Here is a 15,885-nt window from a genome sequence, read left to right as displayed (position 1 = left end):
GAAGACCCAACACAGCCATAAATAAATAAATAAATAATAAAAAATTAAAAAAAAAAAAAAATCCACTCCTCTACAAGAGCACCGAGAACACTGGCAAAAACTGTCAAAATCAACTTTTTCATAGCTCTGGAAATTAAAGTGTTCATTAAAAACAAAGGCTGAGTCACCATCAGAACAGGAAGCTTTGGGTGTTTGAACCTGCCCTAATCCCATCACTCCAGTCTCTGGGATAGCCTTGAAAATGCAGCCCAGGGAATTCCCTGGTGGTCCAGTGGTTAAGACCATTTCAAGCTTTCACTGCTGTGGGCCCCGGGGTTCAACCAGGGTTCAATCTCTGATCAGGGAACCCGCCAAAAAAAAAAAAAAAAAAAGAAAGAAAATGCAGCCCAGCAACTATGGGGGGAGGAGGAGAAGAATGGGTTTGCAGCTCCACCAAAGCACCACCACCAACTGTCACGAACTGACCTGACTGGCAGCTCACTGAAAAGCTCTGTTCTCAAAGCTGGTTTTTTATCGGATCTGATTCAGAACTCACCTCAACAATCCTGTGCCCAAGCCATTTGGCAAAAACAATTAGCAGCAACTGTTTAACATCTCAGCGGCCTGAGGCAGTGATAACAATTGGAGCTAATAAGAGGCTGATCAAAAAACTTAAAAGGAAGTGAAAGCTAAGGCAGAGATGTATACTGCCTGTCACAGCATTGAAGGCATGCCCCAAACAGAGCCCCACAATAAAGAGATAAAATTATAAAATGAAACCAAATAGATATTCTGAAGCTGAAAAACACAATTACTGAAATAAAAGTTTCACTAGAGGGACTCAACAGCAGATTCAAGTGGGTAGAAGAATCAGCAAACATGAAGACAGGTCAAATGAGATTATTCATTCTGGGGAACAAAAAAAAAAAAAAAAAAAAAAAAGAAAAAAGAAATAAAGTAAGTAGGCTCACAGGCCTCTAGGACATCCTCAAAGACCAACATACACATCATGAGAGTCCCAGAGGAAAGGACAAAGGGAACAGGGCAAAAGAATACTTGAAGATAACATGCCTAAAAACTTTGCAAATTTGATGAAAAATATTAATCTATACATAGAAGAAGCTCAACGAACTTCAAGTAGGATAAACTCAGAGATCCACACCTGGACACATCATAATCAAACTGCTGAGAGACAAAGAAAATCTAGAAAGCGGCGAGAAGCAAACAATTTATTTTGTCTTTTATATTTATGTGTATAGTTTGTAATTCTTTTTTCTATGTAATTTAGAAGACAAATGCATAAAGAACGAGCATAAAGTATATACAGATGTTCTTTGTATGACAATATTAGCACAAAGGAGGAAGGAAGGAAGGAATGAAGCTATATCGAAGAATAATTTTGTGAACTATTAAAATTAAGTTGGTATTAATCTGAACCATATTGTTATAAAATGTTCAATGTAATGCCCAGGGCAGGCACTAACAAAATTAAAAGCAAACAAACAACAAACAAAAACAAAAATCAAAAATATATAGAAAAATAAACATCAAGGAAATCAAAACAAAAGAAGGCAATAATGGAGATTTAGAGGAACAAAAGAGACAGAAGATATATAGAAAGCAAACAGCAAGTACTGATACACCCTACAACATATATGAACCTAGAAAACATTATTCTAAGTGAAAGAAGGCAAACACAAAAGGCCACATTTTGTATGATTCGACTTCTATAAAATGTTCAGAAAAGGCAACTCCACAGAAGTGGAGAGTAGATCAGTGGTTGCCAGGGGCTGGGGGAGGGAAGAGACTGCTAATGGGTGGGGGGTTTCTTTTGTGGTGATGTAAATGTTCTGGAATTAGACAGCAATAGGAGTTGTACAACTTTATGAATATACTGCAGACCACCAAACTGTATATTTCAAAAAGTGTGATTTTTATGATATGTGCATTATATCTCAATAATGTTGTAATTAAAAACAAAACAAAACAAAACCACAGTAAAAATCATTGTAAGAAGCAGTGCTGAATGCTCACTCATCCTGTGCAGACACCCTTCCGTGGCAACAGGCCCCTTGAAGCAAGAAAACACTTGACGTGGCCGCTGCTGAGTCACCAAAGCAAGGCCATGAGCAGCGCTCAGATTTTCCCAGGCTTAAACACAGCCGGCTCTTTACCATGGGGTTGGACAGCGTGGGTCCACTTACATTCGGATTGTTTCTTTTGGGCCGTGCCGCACAGCATGGGGGATCTTACCTCCCTGACCAGGGATCGAACCCGGGCCCCCTGCACTGGGAGCGTGGAGTCTTAGCCACTGGACCGCAGGCAAGCGCCATGGATTTTGTTTCAATGGTAAACACTACAGCACCACACGATCCGTGGCTGGTTGAATCTGCAGATGCACAGTAATGGCGGATACAGAGGAGCCACATGTACCGAGGGCCAACTATCAATTACACGCAGATTCTCAACTGTGTAGAGGGTCGGCACCCTTAATTCCGTGTTGGTTAAGGGTCAACTATTTGATGACAACTTCTTAAAAGAAAAGGAATGCGGGCTTCCCTGGTGGCGCAGTGGTTGAGAATCTGCCTGCCAATGCAGGGGACACGGGTTCGAGCCCTGGTCTGGGAAGATCCCACATGCCGCGGAGCAACTGGGCCCGTGAGCCACAACTACTGAGCCTGCGCGTCTGGAGCCTGTGCTCCGCAACAAGAGAGGCCGTGATAGTGAGAGGAGGCCCGTGCACCGCGATGAAGAGTGGCCCCCGTTTGCCACAACTAGAGAAAGCCCTCGCACAGAAACGAAGACCCAACACAGCCAAAAATAAAAATAAATTAATTAATTAAAAGTAACATTTAAAAAAAAAAAAAGAAAGAAAAGGAATGCTAACTAGTCAATTTAAATATAAAAATGAAAGAAAAATAGTTGCCTCGAAAAATCTCAGTTTCTAAGACAATGAAAATGTGTTTTAATTTTGCATATCAAAATTAATTTAGAATAAATTTTTCTTACTTACTTTGCAGGTGAGAAAGGATAGCAATGAAACAGACCACTCTTCACCCCAGTACCTTTAACTGTGTGACCTGCTGCTCCAGCAGCGCCTCTGACTGACACGTGGGCAGTTCAGTCTCCTCTTGACAGCAGAGCCGCTGCTTCTCCTCCTCTTCCAGCTCCGCAGGAACCGAAGTGCCCTGCTTGAGTGGGGAGGAAGGTCAACGCTGGGCCTTGACCATGTGCGTGGATATGTGGTGAGGCTGGAACTCAGCTTATTCCACATATTTTCACTGTGACGACACGCAGCAGTCAGGTTATAGCTCATAGAAAAATTCAAGTCACTCTTCGTGGGCTCTGGATTCTCACCTCAGTCACAAGCATCAGAAAATGGGGTTTGCACAGCACAACACTGAAACTATACTTTCAAGTTCTAGACACCATTTCTGAATTAACACAGAACATTTTTATAAACTTCCTCTCCTGGAATAGGTTTAATTCAATCCTTTAAAAGGAAGAATCAAGTGCAATTTCAAGGTAGGACATGTGGCAGTTTCCAAAGCCCTTTAACTGTCTCATCTGCACCACACAACCACTTCATGGCAAGGACGGGGTTCACCCAGATGGTTCACAGCCAGGAAGGAAGCTGCAGTCCTGACAGTAACCGGATTTGACCAGGGATGCTGGTTCCGTGTGTGCCAACCACAAAATGCTAGTGAACAAGAACAAAACCCCGAATGCCAACGGGCACCACAGATCGGCAGGGCAAGGCCAAGGGAGAGGAGGACAAGCCACACTCCCTTTCCCCAAAAACAGACTCTAGGACACTGAAGGATGCTGGGAAAAATAAGAAAACATCAATACCCAAGAAGAGGCAAATCCCCCAAGGCACATGATAAACATGAATCACAGCGGACTGCTCTTTGGGCGCCAGCACCCCAGCACAGGCATCTGCACTCCTCCCTCTCAGCACCTACGGCAAACAGGTCCTGAGGGCAGACCCCGCACGCTCGCCTGCCTGTTAAATGCTCTGGTTGACAGATCGAAGCATAAACACCTGCTTCTTGAAAAACTTGATTGAGCCACAGATCACATTCTTCAGGCAAAAATCTTTCACGGAAGCCAAACGTATACAAACAGATAAAAGTGAACTTCTGTTTGGGGTCAGGGTCAGAGTCCAAGAGCACCCCACACCCCCGCGTGCCTCAAGTCCCGGGACCTGCAAGCTGCACTGCACACGTGAGAGTCCGGGCCCGGGGGCTCAGGCTGCTCTTTCTGGCCATGGGGTCCTTCCAGGCCTTGGGGTCACTGCCCACAAACAGAGCGGACGGAGGGTGGGTGCCATACGGAGCTGTGGCTGGGAAGGGGGAAGGAAGAACCAGCCCACCGATGCCAAGCCCCTGGGTCATATGCCCCACTGAGGCCCCACGGGCTCCAGCACAGAGCTGTCCTTGCTACAGGGAGCGGGAGCCAAGCACAGGACTTGTTTCCCAACCTTCACTGTCTCAGGAAGGGTTTCCAGGCAGCTGGCAGAGACACGCCAAGTCCAGCAAGACGTCCCAAACACAGTCAGGAGCAGCAGCACGCAGCGCCCCTCCCAGGCGCCCTGTGGGTGGGGAGATCACCCTAACCTGACACCCGCGAGGGGCAGTGGGGACACCGCGACCTGTCCTGCCCAGTGCGCCCCCAGGTCTGGAGCAGGACTTCGCAGAACGCACCAGGCCGAGGCCAGTGTGGCGGAGCAGGGCACAGTCAGGAGAGGCCACAGACGGCATCGCGCATTCAGCCCCGCGACCTGGAAGCCTCGGCACCCCGGGGCTGGCTGCGCGACCTTGGCCCCCGCAACCTGACCGGACAGGCTCAGAGGGGGTTTTACTTGTGCCACTCCCTGCACTCCCTCAAGACCTCCTTACACACAATCGTTCTATTTCCAGCCTGACTAAACTCTCTTTAATCTGTTCTAAATGGTGAAGTCAATATAAGAAAAAGATGTTTTTAAAAACTTATTCTCGAGTTTTTCTGAAAATCCACAGAATTACGTGGGAAGTGTCATATATATTTTAATCATTAAAAAAACATAACAGATACACTTAAAGAAAAAAAAAAGTAGTTTTGCACAAAGAATACCAACATAGTATTAAGAATAAATTCAACTGATAATGAATTAAAGACATTCAAACTATATCTAAAATAACCACAGGTTCTCTTAATATTTTTTAAAAATCATATGAACAGATTTTTCTTTTCCCCCCAAGAAAAGATGACATTGCCTGAGCAATCAATAGTGGTCATACGAGTTAACTCTTGCTTTCCTTCCACTGCTTAGTGTTACCAATATAAGGGTGATTTCTTTGCAGGACACTTATCTCTAAGAAAAGGAAATGAGGCTTACGTTTTCAGAGAACTTTTCTCACAACCAAACTCCAAAAGGAAGTAACCTGAAAAATAATCCAATCGCTTCACAAGCGCTGGGTAAACAACTCTTCTGATAAGTGACACTGCTTTTCAAACAGGTGCAGAGATATTTGTGGCCCAGATAAATCCCATTCACAGAGAAAGAACAGCACGTCCCTGCTATTTTGGGGACAATGACCACAGCACCCCAGGAGACACCCAGCAAGGCTTCATGGAGTATCTGCCTGTGAGGAGAGCCTGAGGGAAGATGGTAGGAGGAAGAAGCCACCGCCTGGAACTATTCTCACCAAGACATGGACCTGAATCCCATCCCGTGTGTAGACTGCTGACACGTTTCCAGGGAATAAGGGGGAAATGTTAGCCAACGTCACAGGAAGCAGTAAAAACAGATTCAGCACAACTCAGCCCCTATGTGGATCCCAATTTGACCAGCCACAGGTAGAGACTGGAACTTAGGCTGGATATGTGATGAAATTAAGGGATTACTGTTAATTCTGCAGGTTAGCATGGAGCATGTTATGGTATATTATGGTATATTTGGGCGGCTAATGCACTGAGATTGGCACATACCCATGGGCAGTCAGATTCTGAGCTGTTCTCTGTTTCTGTATATGTTGAAATTTTCTCCAATAAAGAGTTAAAATAAAATAGGGGAAGAAACCGCATATCCCACCTTCCCACAAACCCAGATGTTTTCTCCTCTGAAATGAGCTAGACAAAAAAGGTCACTTAAACAGTATCTAATATTCACATCCTTAGAAGCAAAGTAAAAGAATGACATACTTGAACAAACAACTAGAAAAATACTTCCCAAATGATCTCAGCGCTCTGAAGAGAGTCAACTCGGAACTACAAAAATGCCGAACGGAAGAGCAGGACACGTGTCACGACCAGGTGACAGAACCATCAGAGTGAACAAACAGGATCCAACAAAGTTTCTTTGGAGGGAGGATTGTAAGTCAGTAAATACCAGGGAAGGCCAGCGGCAGAGTCTGACTCTTCAGAGGATTAGAGAAATGAAACTCAGACACCTCCACAGGTCAGCAGGTCTCAGGGGAGCGCCCCAGAAGAGGAGGACGTTGCTCACGAGGGCACGAGAGCAACAAGAGCACGAGAGCAACGAGAGCACCGAGAGCAACGAGAGCACCGAGAGCCACGAGAGCCACGAGAGCACCGAGAGCACCGAGAGCACGAGAGCAACGAGAGCACGAGAGCCACGAGAGCACCAAGAGCACCGAGAGCCACGAGAGCACTGAGAGCCACGAGAGCCCCGAGAGCCATGAGAGCACCGAGAGCAATGAGAGCAACGAGAGCACGAGAGCCACGAGAGCACGAGAGCACGAGAGCAACGAGAGCACGAGAGCAACCAGAGCACGAGAGCAACCAGAGCAACCAGAGCACCAAGAGCAACGAGAGCACGAGAGCAACGAGAGCACGAGAGCACGAGAGCAACCAGAGCAACCAGAGCACCGAGAGCAACGAGAGCAACGAGAGTACGAGAGCAACGACAGCACGAGAGCAACGAGAGCAACGAGAGCACGAGAGCAACGAGAGCACGAGAGCAACGAGAGCACGAGAGCACCGAGAGCACCGAGAGCACGAGAGCAATGAGAGCACGAGAGCACCGAGAGCACCGAGAGCACCAAGAGCACGAGAGCATGAGAGCAACGAGAGCACCGAGAGCAACCAGAGCAACCAGAGCAATGAGCACGAGAGCACGAGAGCACCAAGAGCAACGAGAGCACGAGAGCAACCAGAGCAACCAGAGCAACGAGCACGAGAGCACGAGAGCACGAGAGCAACGAGAGCACCAAGAGCAACGAGAGCACGAGAGCAACGAGAGCAATGAGAGCACGAGAGCAACCAGAGCACCGAGAGCAACGAGAGCACGAGAGCACGAGAGCAACAAGAGCACAAGAGCACGAGAGCAACGAGAGCAACGAGAGCAACAAGAGCACGAGAGCACGAGAGCAAGGAGGGAAACGAGGGCAACGAGAGCACGAGAGCACGAGAGCACCGAGAGCAACGAGAGCAACGAGAGCACGAGAGCAATGAGAGCAACGAGAGCACGAGAGCAACGAGAGCACGAGAGCACGAGAGCAACGAGAGCACCGAGAGCAACGAGAGCACGAGAGCAACGAGAGCACGAGAGCCACGAGAGCACGAGAGCCACGAGAGCGCCGAGAGCAACGAGAGCACGAGAGCAACGAGAGCACGAGAGCAACGAGAGCGCCGAGAGCACCGAGAGCAACGAGAGCAACCAGAGCAACCAGAGCAATGAGCACGAGAGCACGAGAGCACGAGAGCAACGAGAGCACCAAGAGCAACGAGAGCACGAGAGCAACGAGAGCAACCAGAGCAACCAGAGCAACCAGAGCAATGAGCACGAGAGCACGAGAGCAACGAGAGCACCAAGAGCAACGAGAGCACGAGAGCAACCAGAGCAACCAGAGCAACCAGAGCAATGAGCACGAGAGCACGAGAGCAACGAGAGCACGAGAGCAACGACAGCAACGTGAGCAACGAGAGCAACCAGAGCAACCAGAGCAACCAGAGCAACCAGAGCAATGGGCACGAGAGCACGAGAGCAACGAGAGCACCGAGAGCAACGAGAGCAACCAGAGCAAGCAGAGCAATGAGCACGAGAGCACGAAAGCAAGAGAGCAACAAGAGCACGAGAGCAACGAGTGCAACGAGAGCAACCAGAGCACGAGAGCAACGAGAGCAACCAGAGCAACCAGAGCAATGAGCACGAGAGCAACGAGAGCACGAGAGCAACGAGAGCAACGAGAGCACGAGAGCACGAGAGCACGAGAGCAACGAGAGCAACGAGAGCAACGAGAGCACGAGAGCACGAGAGCAAGGAGGGAAACGAGGGCAACGAGAGCAACAAAAGCACGAGAGCACGAGAGCAAGGAGGGAAACGAGGGCAACGAGAGCGACTGGGCTGCGGCCAGGACCACCGTCTCCTCCACGGTGCCTGCAGCAAGCACTGTCCCCGCAGCCACTTGACCCCTCTGTAACGGCCCCCGAGGACCGAACTCGAGGGGCTGGGGCACTTAGGACATCGCAGGGACAGAATGCGGGCTGCGGCGGTGAGGGTGACCTCAGTGGCCTCGGCCCGCAGCGGCTTGAAGCAGGATTTCAGTTCCCGACCAGAGACGGAGGCTGGGCAGCGGCAGTGCAAGCGCTGGATCCTGGCCACCGGACCACCAGGGACCAGCGGCCAGTGACAAGGCCCTGGCCCATCAGCTGTGAAGAAGTGAATTTCCGCAGAGAGACGGAAAGTAGTGAAGCAAGTAAAGTGTTCATTAGAAGGAAAAAGAGTACAGTAGACACACGGGCGGGCTCAGAGAGAGAGTCACGCCCTCAGGGCAGTTTGAGTCACTTTCGTGGGCATTTCTTCCGGGTTTCCTTTGACCAACCCTCTTGCTCTGCCTGGTTCTGAGTCCGCGTTTGGTGCATCTCAGGGTCCTCCCATGCGTGCGCGCACGTCTCTTAGCCAAGATGGATTCCAGCGAAGAGGACTGTGGGTGGTTGGCATCACTTACTGTGAGGTGGCGCCCCTCCCTTTTGGACCTCCAAGGAGCCCTTCTGCGCATGTGTGTCGGGAGGGTCTCCTGGACTTCGAGAATGAGGCACATGTGGTCTCTCATCTTCTATCTGGGCGGGGCCCAGCCTCCTCCATCACCCTGCTCTTATGGAGCTTCCGTCCACAGGGGAGAAACTGTTCAGCCTGGGGCCCATCTACCTCCTGCCTCAAGGGAACACTGAGGGGACGCTGAGGGGACACTGAGGGGACACAGGGGCTGAGGGGACGCTGAGGGGACACTGAGGGGACACAGGGGGCTGAGGGGACACTTAGGGGACACTGAGGGGACACAGGGGGCTGAGGGGATGCTGAGGAGACACTGAGGGGACACAGGGGGCTGAGGGGACGCTGAGGGGACACTGAGGGGGCTGAGGGGACACAGGGGGCTGAGGGGACGCTGAGGGGACACTGAGGGGGCTGAGGGGACACTGAGGGGACGCTGAGGGGACAGGGGGGCTGAGGGGACACTGAGGGGGCTGAGGGGACGCTGAGGGGGATGAGGAGACACTGAGGGGACACTGAAGGGGCTGAGGGCGTTTTGTCCTCTGTAATGAAAGCCGAGTATGAGGACACTGTGAAGAGAAGACGGCCTGCGTGACGTCACCCGTGGCCAGCGGCGCGTCTGGGCTCAGCCGGGTTACCGGGTCTCTCCGAGCGCTCGTGGACACGGGCTCCCTGGGTGTGGATCTCTCCCGTCCTCATTCCCCAAACACGGGAGACCTGGATTCAGGGCATCTCAGGGTCCAAGGAGCAAACCAAGAAAAATGCCAACTCCCAGACTTTTCAGCCAAACAAAAGGGATAAATGTCATATTCATGCTTCCCTTTATTTTTCTCCGATCCACTAATTCTCACTCTGGGAACTTCCACGTGAAAAAACAGTTTAAATGCTAATTTCAGATCAGTCAATATGTACACACACAGCTAAGAGCACTGACTATTAACCTAGGAAACCCAGGCGAATGCCAGGCCTCATTTTACGGTTGAAATGAGCTATTAGCACGTCCTTTTGAAAAGCCCCACAGAAAAGGTACCTACAAAAAATTATAACCTCAATAAGTTTGTACACATGCTTCACAAAAAAACACCAGTTATCCTTACCCCCAGAAAGACCAGAAGATGCGGAGACACAAGTATTTCAAATCTAAGAACACCAAGGCAGAAGGGCCTCAGGGGCGTCCAGCCAAGTGTCCTCAGATGGACTCCAGGGGTTTTGCAAGCCCTGCGAGGATGGTGTGCAGAATTCCGTGCATACACGCATGTCTGCACGTGTGCTATGCGTGTGCACTACACAAATGCAGGGCGGGCAGGCGGGGCAGCGACACCACGTGGGGCCTGGCTGCATGACGTCCACACACACCTCTGCCATCCTGTGCCAATGCAAAGGGCACTGAGGGGTGTGAGCCCCACACGGGTCACGAGAACCCAGGCCAGATCCCAGCCTCCACGGCAGTCGCACATATTCAAGAAGATTCCAACTGCTTTGTGAGACTCCACTGTAACCTCGACCTCGCAATTCGACATGTTGCTTATACACATGGTGACGCACTATGTTTAAAAATCCAAAGAAGTGGGCATTCCCTGGGGGTCCAGTGGTTAGGACTCGGCGATTTCACTGCCTGACCCCGGGTTCAATCCCTGGTCAGGGAACTAAGATCCTGCAAGCCGCCCAGAGGAACCAAAAAAAAAAGAAAAAAAATCTAAACGAGAGCCCATAGCGTGTGCCGATCCCTAAGAGCACCTGCGGGGGGGGGGTGGTTCTGCGTGGACACACGCCACACACACACCCAAGCAGCCCGCCTGCTCCATCCTCCTCCACAGCCCCCGCCTCCTCCGGCCTCCCCTGGGTCCAGAGGCACGGGCCCTCTCCCTGGCCCCAGCAGACCCCCGACACCGCCCGCCCCCAGGCTCCCCGCGAGCCTCGGTCAACCTAGAGCAGGGCAGCTGCCTCCACCAAACGGCCCCCGTGGGACAGATCCGGGCACTTTGCCGCTGTCCTGCCCTCCAGGGGCCCTGCCCTCAGTCAGGTCCTTACTGCCTACCTGACCTCTGAGATCCTAGCGACACTGTGTGGCAGGGCCATGGGCACCTCGGCAACAACTGCCCTGAAGAGGTTTGCAGGATGGGGCCCCTGGGAGCAAAATCCTTCCGGGCGCGCTGCCCTGGAGCCCCGGTCTGTGCACCGCTCTGGGCCCGGGCCGCCGCTGAGCAGAGCGCAAGCGTGAGGAGCGCAGCATGTGGCACGCGCTCCACAGGGGACGCACCGTGGGCTATGCAGGGCACAGGGCGCGGGGCCGTGAGTCCCGGACGGAGGGGCCGTCCCAGAAGGCAGGGCTCATGGAGAAAACGACTTGACGAAAGGGAGGCAAGAGTGGGAGTTTCCAGGCGGGGGACAAGGCCAAGTTCAGAGGAGGTCACAGCCAGGGTGTTCCAGAAACTGCCAGGCAGCAGGTGTCCGGCGTCACGAGAACAAAGAAGACAGGACATCGGGCCAGAGGACACTTGGTCAGAGTCTGTGCAGGGCTGTGCCCCCAGGTTGCACCATGGGCCCCGGGGTTTTGGGGTGCAGCACGGGATGCAGAGGACATGTAGCACCTGCCGGGCACCTTGCACAGGCAGCCCCTGAGGGACCCCGCAGGTCCCACGCAGCTCAGAGCAGGCCCCGGGCCCTCTTGGCAGGTGTGAGGCCTGCCCAGCGTCCACCCCACTGAGGGCCTCACAGATGCCCCGAGGGCTCGGATCACGAGGAGAAGCCTCAGGAGGCCCAGCGGCTTTGCTGATGTCACCGGCACCCCCGTGGCGGCCAGAGTCTGACCCCCAGGCCATCCCTGAAGCCACTGCTGCCCAGAAGGAACCTGTGGGGGCCCCCTCCTGCGGAGCCACCCGCACCTGCATCTCGGCCACATGCCCGCCCCTGAGCTCCTGCAGGGCTGCTTTTTGCTGCTGCCCCAGGGGCAGGCCCTCAGCAGGCCACACCAGCTCCACCTGCAGAGAGCGAGTCCACAGGGCACTGGCCCCCACACGCCTGTCCTGTCACCCACACACACCTCCCAACTGCAAGGTGGGAAACACTCCACGTGCTTCCTACAAGCGCGTTTCACACTAATAAAACTAAGCCATGGTTTAAAATACATAGCTTTCTCATGTAAAAAATGCGTACTTCTCCCTCTTGATATTCTTTTAGAGCTTCATTTTCTTCAAACCCTATAATCCGAGGGAATCTAATTTAAATCCACGGGCTGGGAACAAGCCCCCTTCCCCAGGCATCCGTCTGCATGGGAGGAAACCGAAGCTGACGCTGAGAGCTCGCTGGACTGGCCTGGGGGCACCACAGCCCTCCAAATTCACACCAAAAGGACAACTCCTAGGGAGGGGCTGCGACCCCTGCGACCCCTGCCCCGGCCGACTTCAAGGACAGGCCCGAGGCTCGCTCACGACCCAGCTGGAATGTGCTCAGCCCTCGAGGAATCTGTTCGAGATCTCGCCTGCAGGGACCTCCCTGGCGGTCCAGTGGCTACGGCTCCCAACGCAGGGGGCCCGGGTCCAATCCCTGGTCAGGGAGCTAGATCCCACATGCCGCAACTAACAGTTCTCACGCCGCAACTAAAGATCCCGCACGCGGCAACAAAGATCCCGCGTGCCGCAACTAAGACCCAGTGCAGCCAAATAAATAAATAAACAAATAAACATTATTTTAAGAAAAGGAAAAGATTTCGCCCGCAGACCACACAGAACAGGCAGAGCCGCAGCATAAAATGAAGCCACCCCACCTGTCAGCACTAGGCTGCCTTCTTCCTTCCGCCCTTCAACAAGCTAAACCAGGAGCAAAGGACAAAACCCCCCCGGAACACCTCATACAGCACGCCTCAGTCACCAGCGAAGGGTCTACCTGGTACTTGTGTTCTCACAAGGCTGAGATTTCCTGCTTTGTAATCTGGAATATCTACTTCTTAAATACGTGACAAAAGTATGAAGGCACCAGAACAGGGTCGTTCCTGAGTGCCTGGCGTGCACACCGGGCCCAACGGGCACAGAGCAGCCTGTCCCCACACTGAATTCCCGCTACGTGACCACGTTCTAGCCAAATAAGTGTGTCCTATTCATGACGTACGAGTGCCAGGGGTCTGCAGATGAGGAAAGGGGAGCGCTGGCCAGGGCAATGGGGCCGTCTCCAGAAGCTCCTTTCATACTACAGCTGAAAGCACCTGCCAAGGGGACAGTCGCTGCTCTTGACACAGGACAGAGGGTTTAATCTCACAGAAATCGGGAGCGGCCCCGAGGAGCACTCTGAACCCTTTGAAATCCCACAGGGAACGCCGTACGCAGGCACAGGCGCACGTTTGTCCAGGATCAGAGATCCAAAGCCTTCACCAAGGAGCTGTGACCAAAAAACGCGTAAAACTCACTGTTCTGTACCCGCCTGAAACCCGCTGCTGTCCCTGGGACACACACACACACACACACACAGACGTGCAGCTGACACACATGGGCAACAGAAGACACCAGTCCTGGGGAAGGGCGAAGCCCCGCGCCTCACCTGGCGAGCTCCGCGCGGCCGGGAGGCTCTCACGCCCTCCACGTGCTCTGTGCTCACTCCCGCTGCCAGGCCGTCCTCTGCGGACGGAGGCTCTTCGCCGTGTCTCAGCCTCAGCTTCTCTGACACCCGAGTCAAGACCACGTGGTGAGAAGCGTCCTCTCCCTGCAGCTGCTCCTCCAGGCCCCGCAGCTCCAGGCCCCGCAAGGTCTGCACCTCAGACAGGTAACGCGACTCCAAAGCGTCCAGGCGGGACGCGTGTCCGCTCTCCAAAGCACTCGTCTCCGCAGCGTGTTCTGTCTGCAGCTCGGCCGCGCGGGGCCACTCTGGCTCCAGAGAAGCCCTCAGCGCACCCACCCCGGCCCGGTGCCGGCTCTCCCGCTCTGCCGTCACGGACAGGACGTGCTGCTCGTGCCGCTCCTGGAGCAGCTGGAGCTCGCGGGCGTGCTTCTCCCGGGCCTCCCGCAGGAAGGCGTCTTGCTCTGCGGCGAGTTTCTCTGTGATCTCTCGACGTTCTTCTAAGAACCTGAGGAGACAAGCAAGTGAACACGGAGACCCAACGTGCAGCCACAAAAGCATCAACCTCACACTCCTCACAGGAGACACCACTTTGTACTGGTGAGACCATCGTGCCCAGATTTCACCTGCTCTTCCACCTCCCCGGGCTGCAAATGGTCTGAGCGCCACTGCCAGCCGTGAGCAGACAGCGAAGGGGCCCACGAAGCCAGAGGAGCTCAGAGGCCAGAGCCCAGGGGTCCCCGGTCACAGACTGAAGTACAGGACACAGGACCCCCAGCAAGAAACCACACACACATTTCCACAGACACCACAGGGAAGCAGGTGTGACCGCTCCTCGGCAAGGAGAGGACATCAACAGGGAAGGGGCAGCGGCATCGTCTGCAGGAGCCAACAGGGCTGCAAAGAGCATTCAAAAGACCCCCAAAACCCCTTGTGGGTGAAGTAGGGGCATGAATTAAACGAGTTGCAGGTGACACTGGCTGGCAAACACGGAAGCGGGGAGACACCCCTCTAACTGAAGCACCCAGCACCCCAGCAGAACAGGGAAGAATCTCTACGGGGCGCCCATTCCACGTTAGTGCCACGTGGTGCGTTCAGGTGAGTGACGAGAGCTGGATGGGTTTCAGGTACTAACTGTGCACCAGACACCACGAAAGCCTTTCCACTGATCAGCCCATGCAGGAGGGCACGAAGGCCTCATGAGTTTGTCCACCGTGCCTGCGTCCTTCCAGCTCACACAGTGGGTCAGGATTTGAACTCAGTTCTCAGACCCCAGAGCAGAAGCTCTTGCACCTGCCTCATGACGCTGGGGAGCAGCTGCCCCATGAGAAGCAGTAAAACCAACAGCAGCTCCAGTGACACCAGGACTCACCAACACCCCTGGTCACTACAGCCCAGATGTGCAAAGAGGCAGCAAACCAAATCACATTCTAAATCTATTTAAAACTTCAAGGTGTACGTACATAGTTCAGACAAACTATTTTTTTTTTAATCTGTTTGAGTTCAAAATACACAAGAAACTTCAGAAATGAACCACACGTCCTTATGATAAATGAGGCTCAAGTTCTGCTACTGAAACTGTAAACCGTGCAAAGAACACAAACGCCCGTCAAAGATGCATGCAGGGCAGCGTGGATCACTGGACGGGGGCTCCACAGGAAGGACGGGGAAGCTGCTGCCGCCAGCAGGTCCCGCAGCCCCAAGAGCCACGCGCACCCTCCCGGGGGCCGGCCTCACCCAGCCAGGCGGGCGGCTCCGTGCCGAACAGGAACGTCACGCACCTGCTCTGCGCCAGCTGCGGCTGGAGCGCACAGTCCTCCTTCAGGCGGTCCCGGTCCGTGGGGGCCGGACCGCCGCCCAGCTCCCGGCCACACTGGCTGCACTGCAGAGGCTCGTCCCCCGAGAGCCCCAGCTCCAGCTGCCTCAGGCGGCCCTGCTGTTCCACCAGCGACCCCTCCAGGTCCAGGATCTGGGCCGCCTGCTGGTCCTGAAGCTGCCTCATTTCGGCTTCTCGAAGCTCAAACCTGTGCATCAGGGACAGCTTCTCGGACTCGGCCTGCTCCCGCAGGTCGAGGAGCCCCTGCGCCAGCCTCTCTTCAGCCCCTCTCCTCAGGTCCTCACTTGTGGCTTTCCACTCGGCCTCTCTCTCGCCGAGTTCTCGTTTCATTAACTCAATCTTCTCCTTAGCACTCTTCAGTGCTTCCTGGTGAGCTTCAACTAAAGTACATTTCACCTGCAGAAAGCACAATTTTATTTAAGAAGAAGGAAATTAAATGAAAAGATCACTGGCAGCAACGACCCAAATCCATCTCTGAAGAGAGAGAAGTTCCACAACATACAAGCACTAGTTCCATAACGTA

The 15,885-nt window shown here is 53.3% G+C and overlaps 1 protein-coding gene across 4 annotated transcripts in view; it reads right to left on the bottom strand.

Moving 5' to 3' along the window:
* Window positions 1–15,885, bottom strand: part of PCNT (pericentrin) — a 96,783-nt gene that overhangs the window by 65,580 nt on the left and 15,318 nt on the right. For 3 of the 4 annotated variants that reach the window (XM_036849814.1, XM_036849815.1, XM_036849816.1), the window contains exons 10-12: window positions 15,307–15,758; window positions 13,511–14,033; window positions 3,045–3,170 (exon numbers count right to left, since the gene is read on the bottom strand). In XM_036849814.1, the coding sequence (XP_036705709.1) occupies window positions 3,045–3,170; window positions 13,511–14,033; window positions 15,307–15,758 (1,101 nt within the window). The remainder of the gene's footprint in view (window positions 1–3,044; window positions 3,171–13,510; window positions 14,034–15,306; window positions 15,759–15,885) is intronic. The other variant, XM_036849813.1, reaches the window with a different exon arrangement.

This window comes from Balaenoptera musculus, chromosome 4 (genome assembly GCF_009873245.2).
Source record: "Balaenoptera musculus isolate JJ_BM4_2016_0621 chromosome 4, mBalMus1.pri.v3, whole genome shotgun sequence".
NCBI lineage: Eukaryota > Metazoa > Chordata > Mammalia > Artiodactyla > Balaenopteridae > Balaenoptera > Balaenoptera musculus.
The sequence above is the reverse complement of the archived record's forward strand: the minus strand, read 5'-3'. Positions and strand labels throughout refer to the sequence as shown.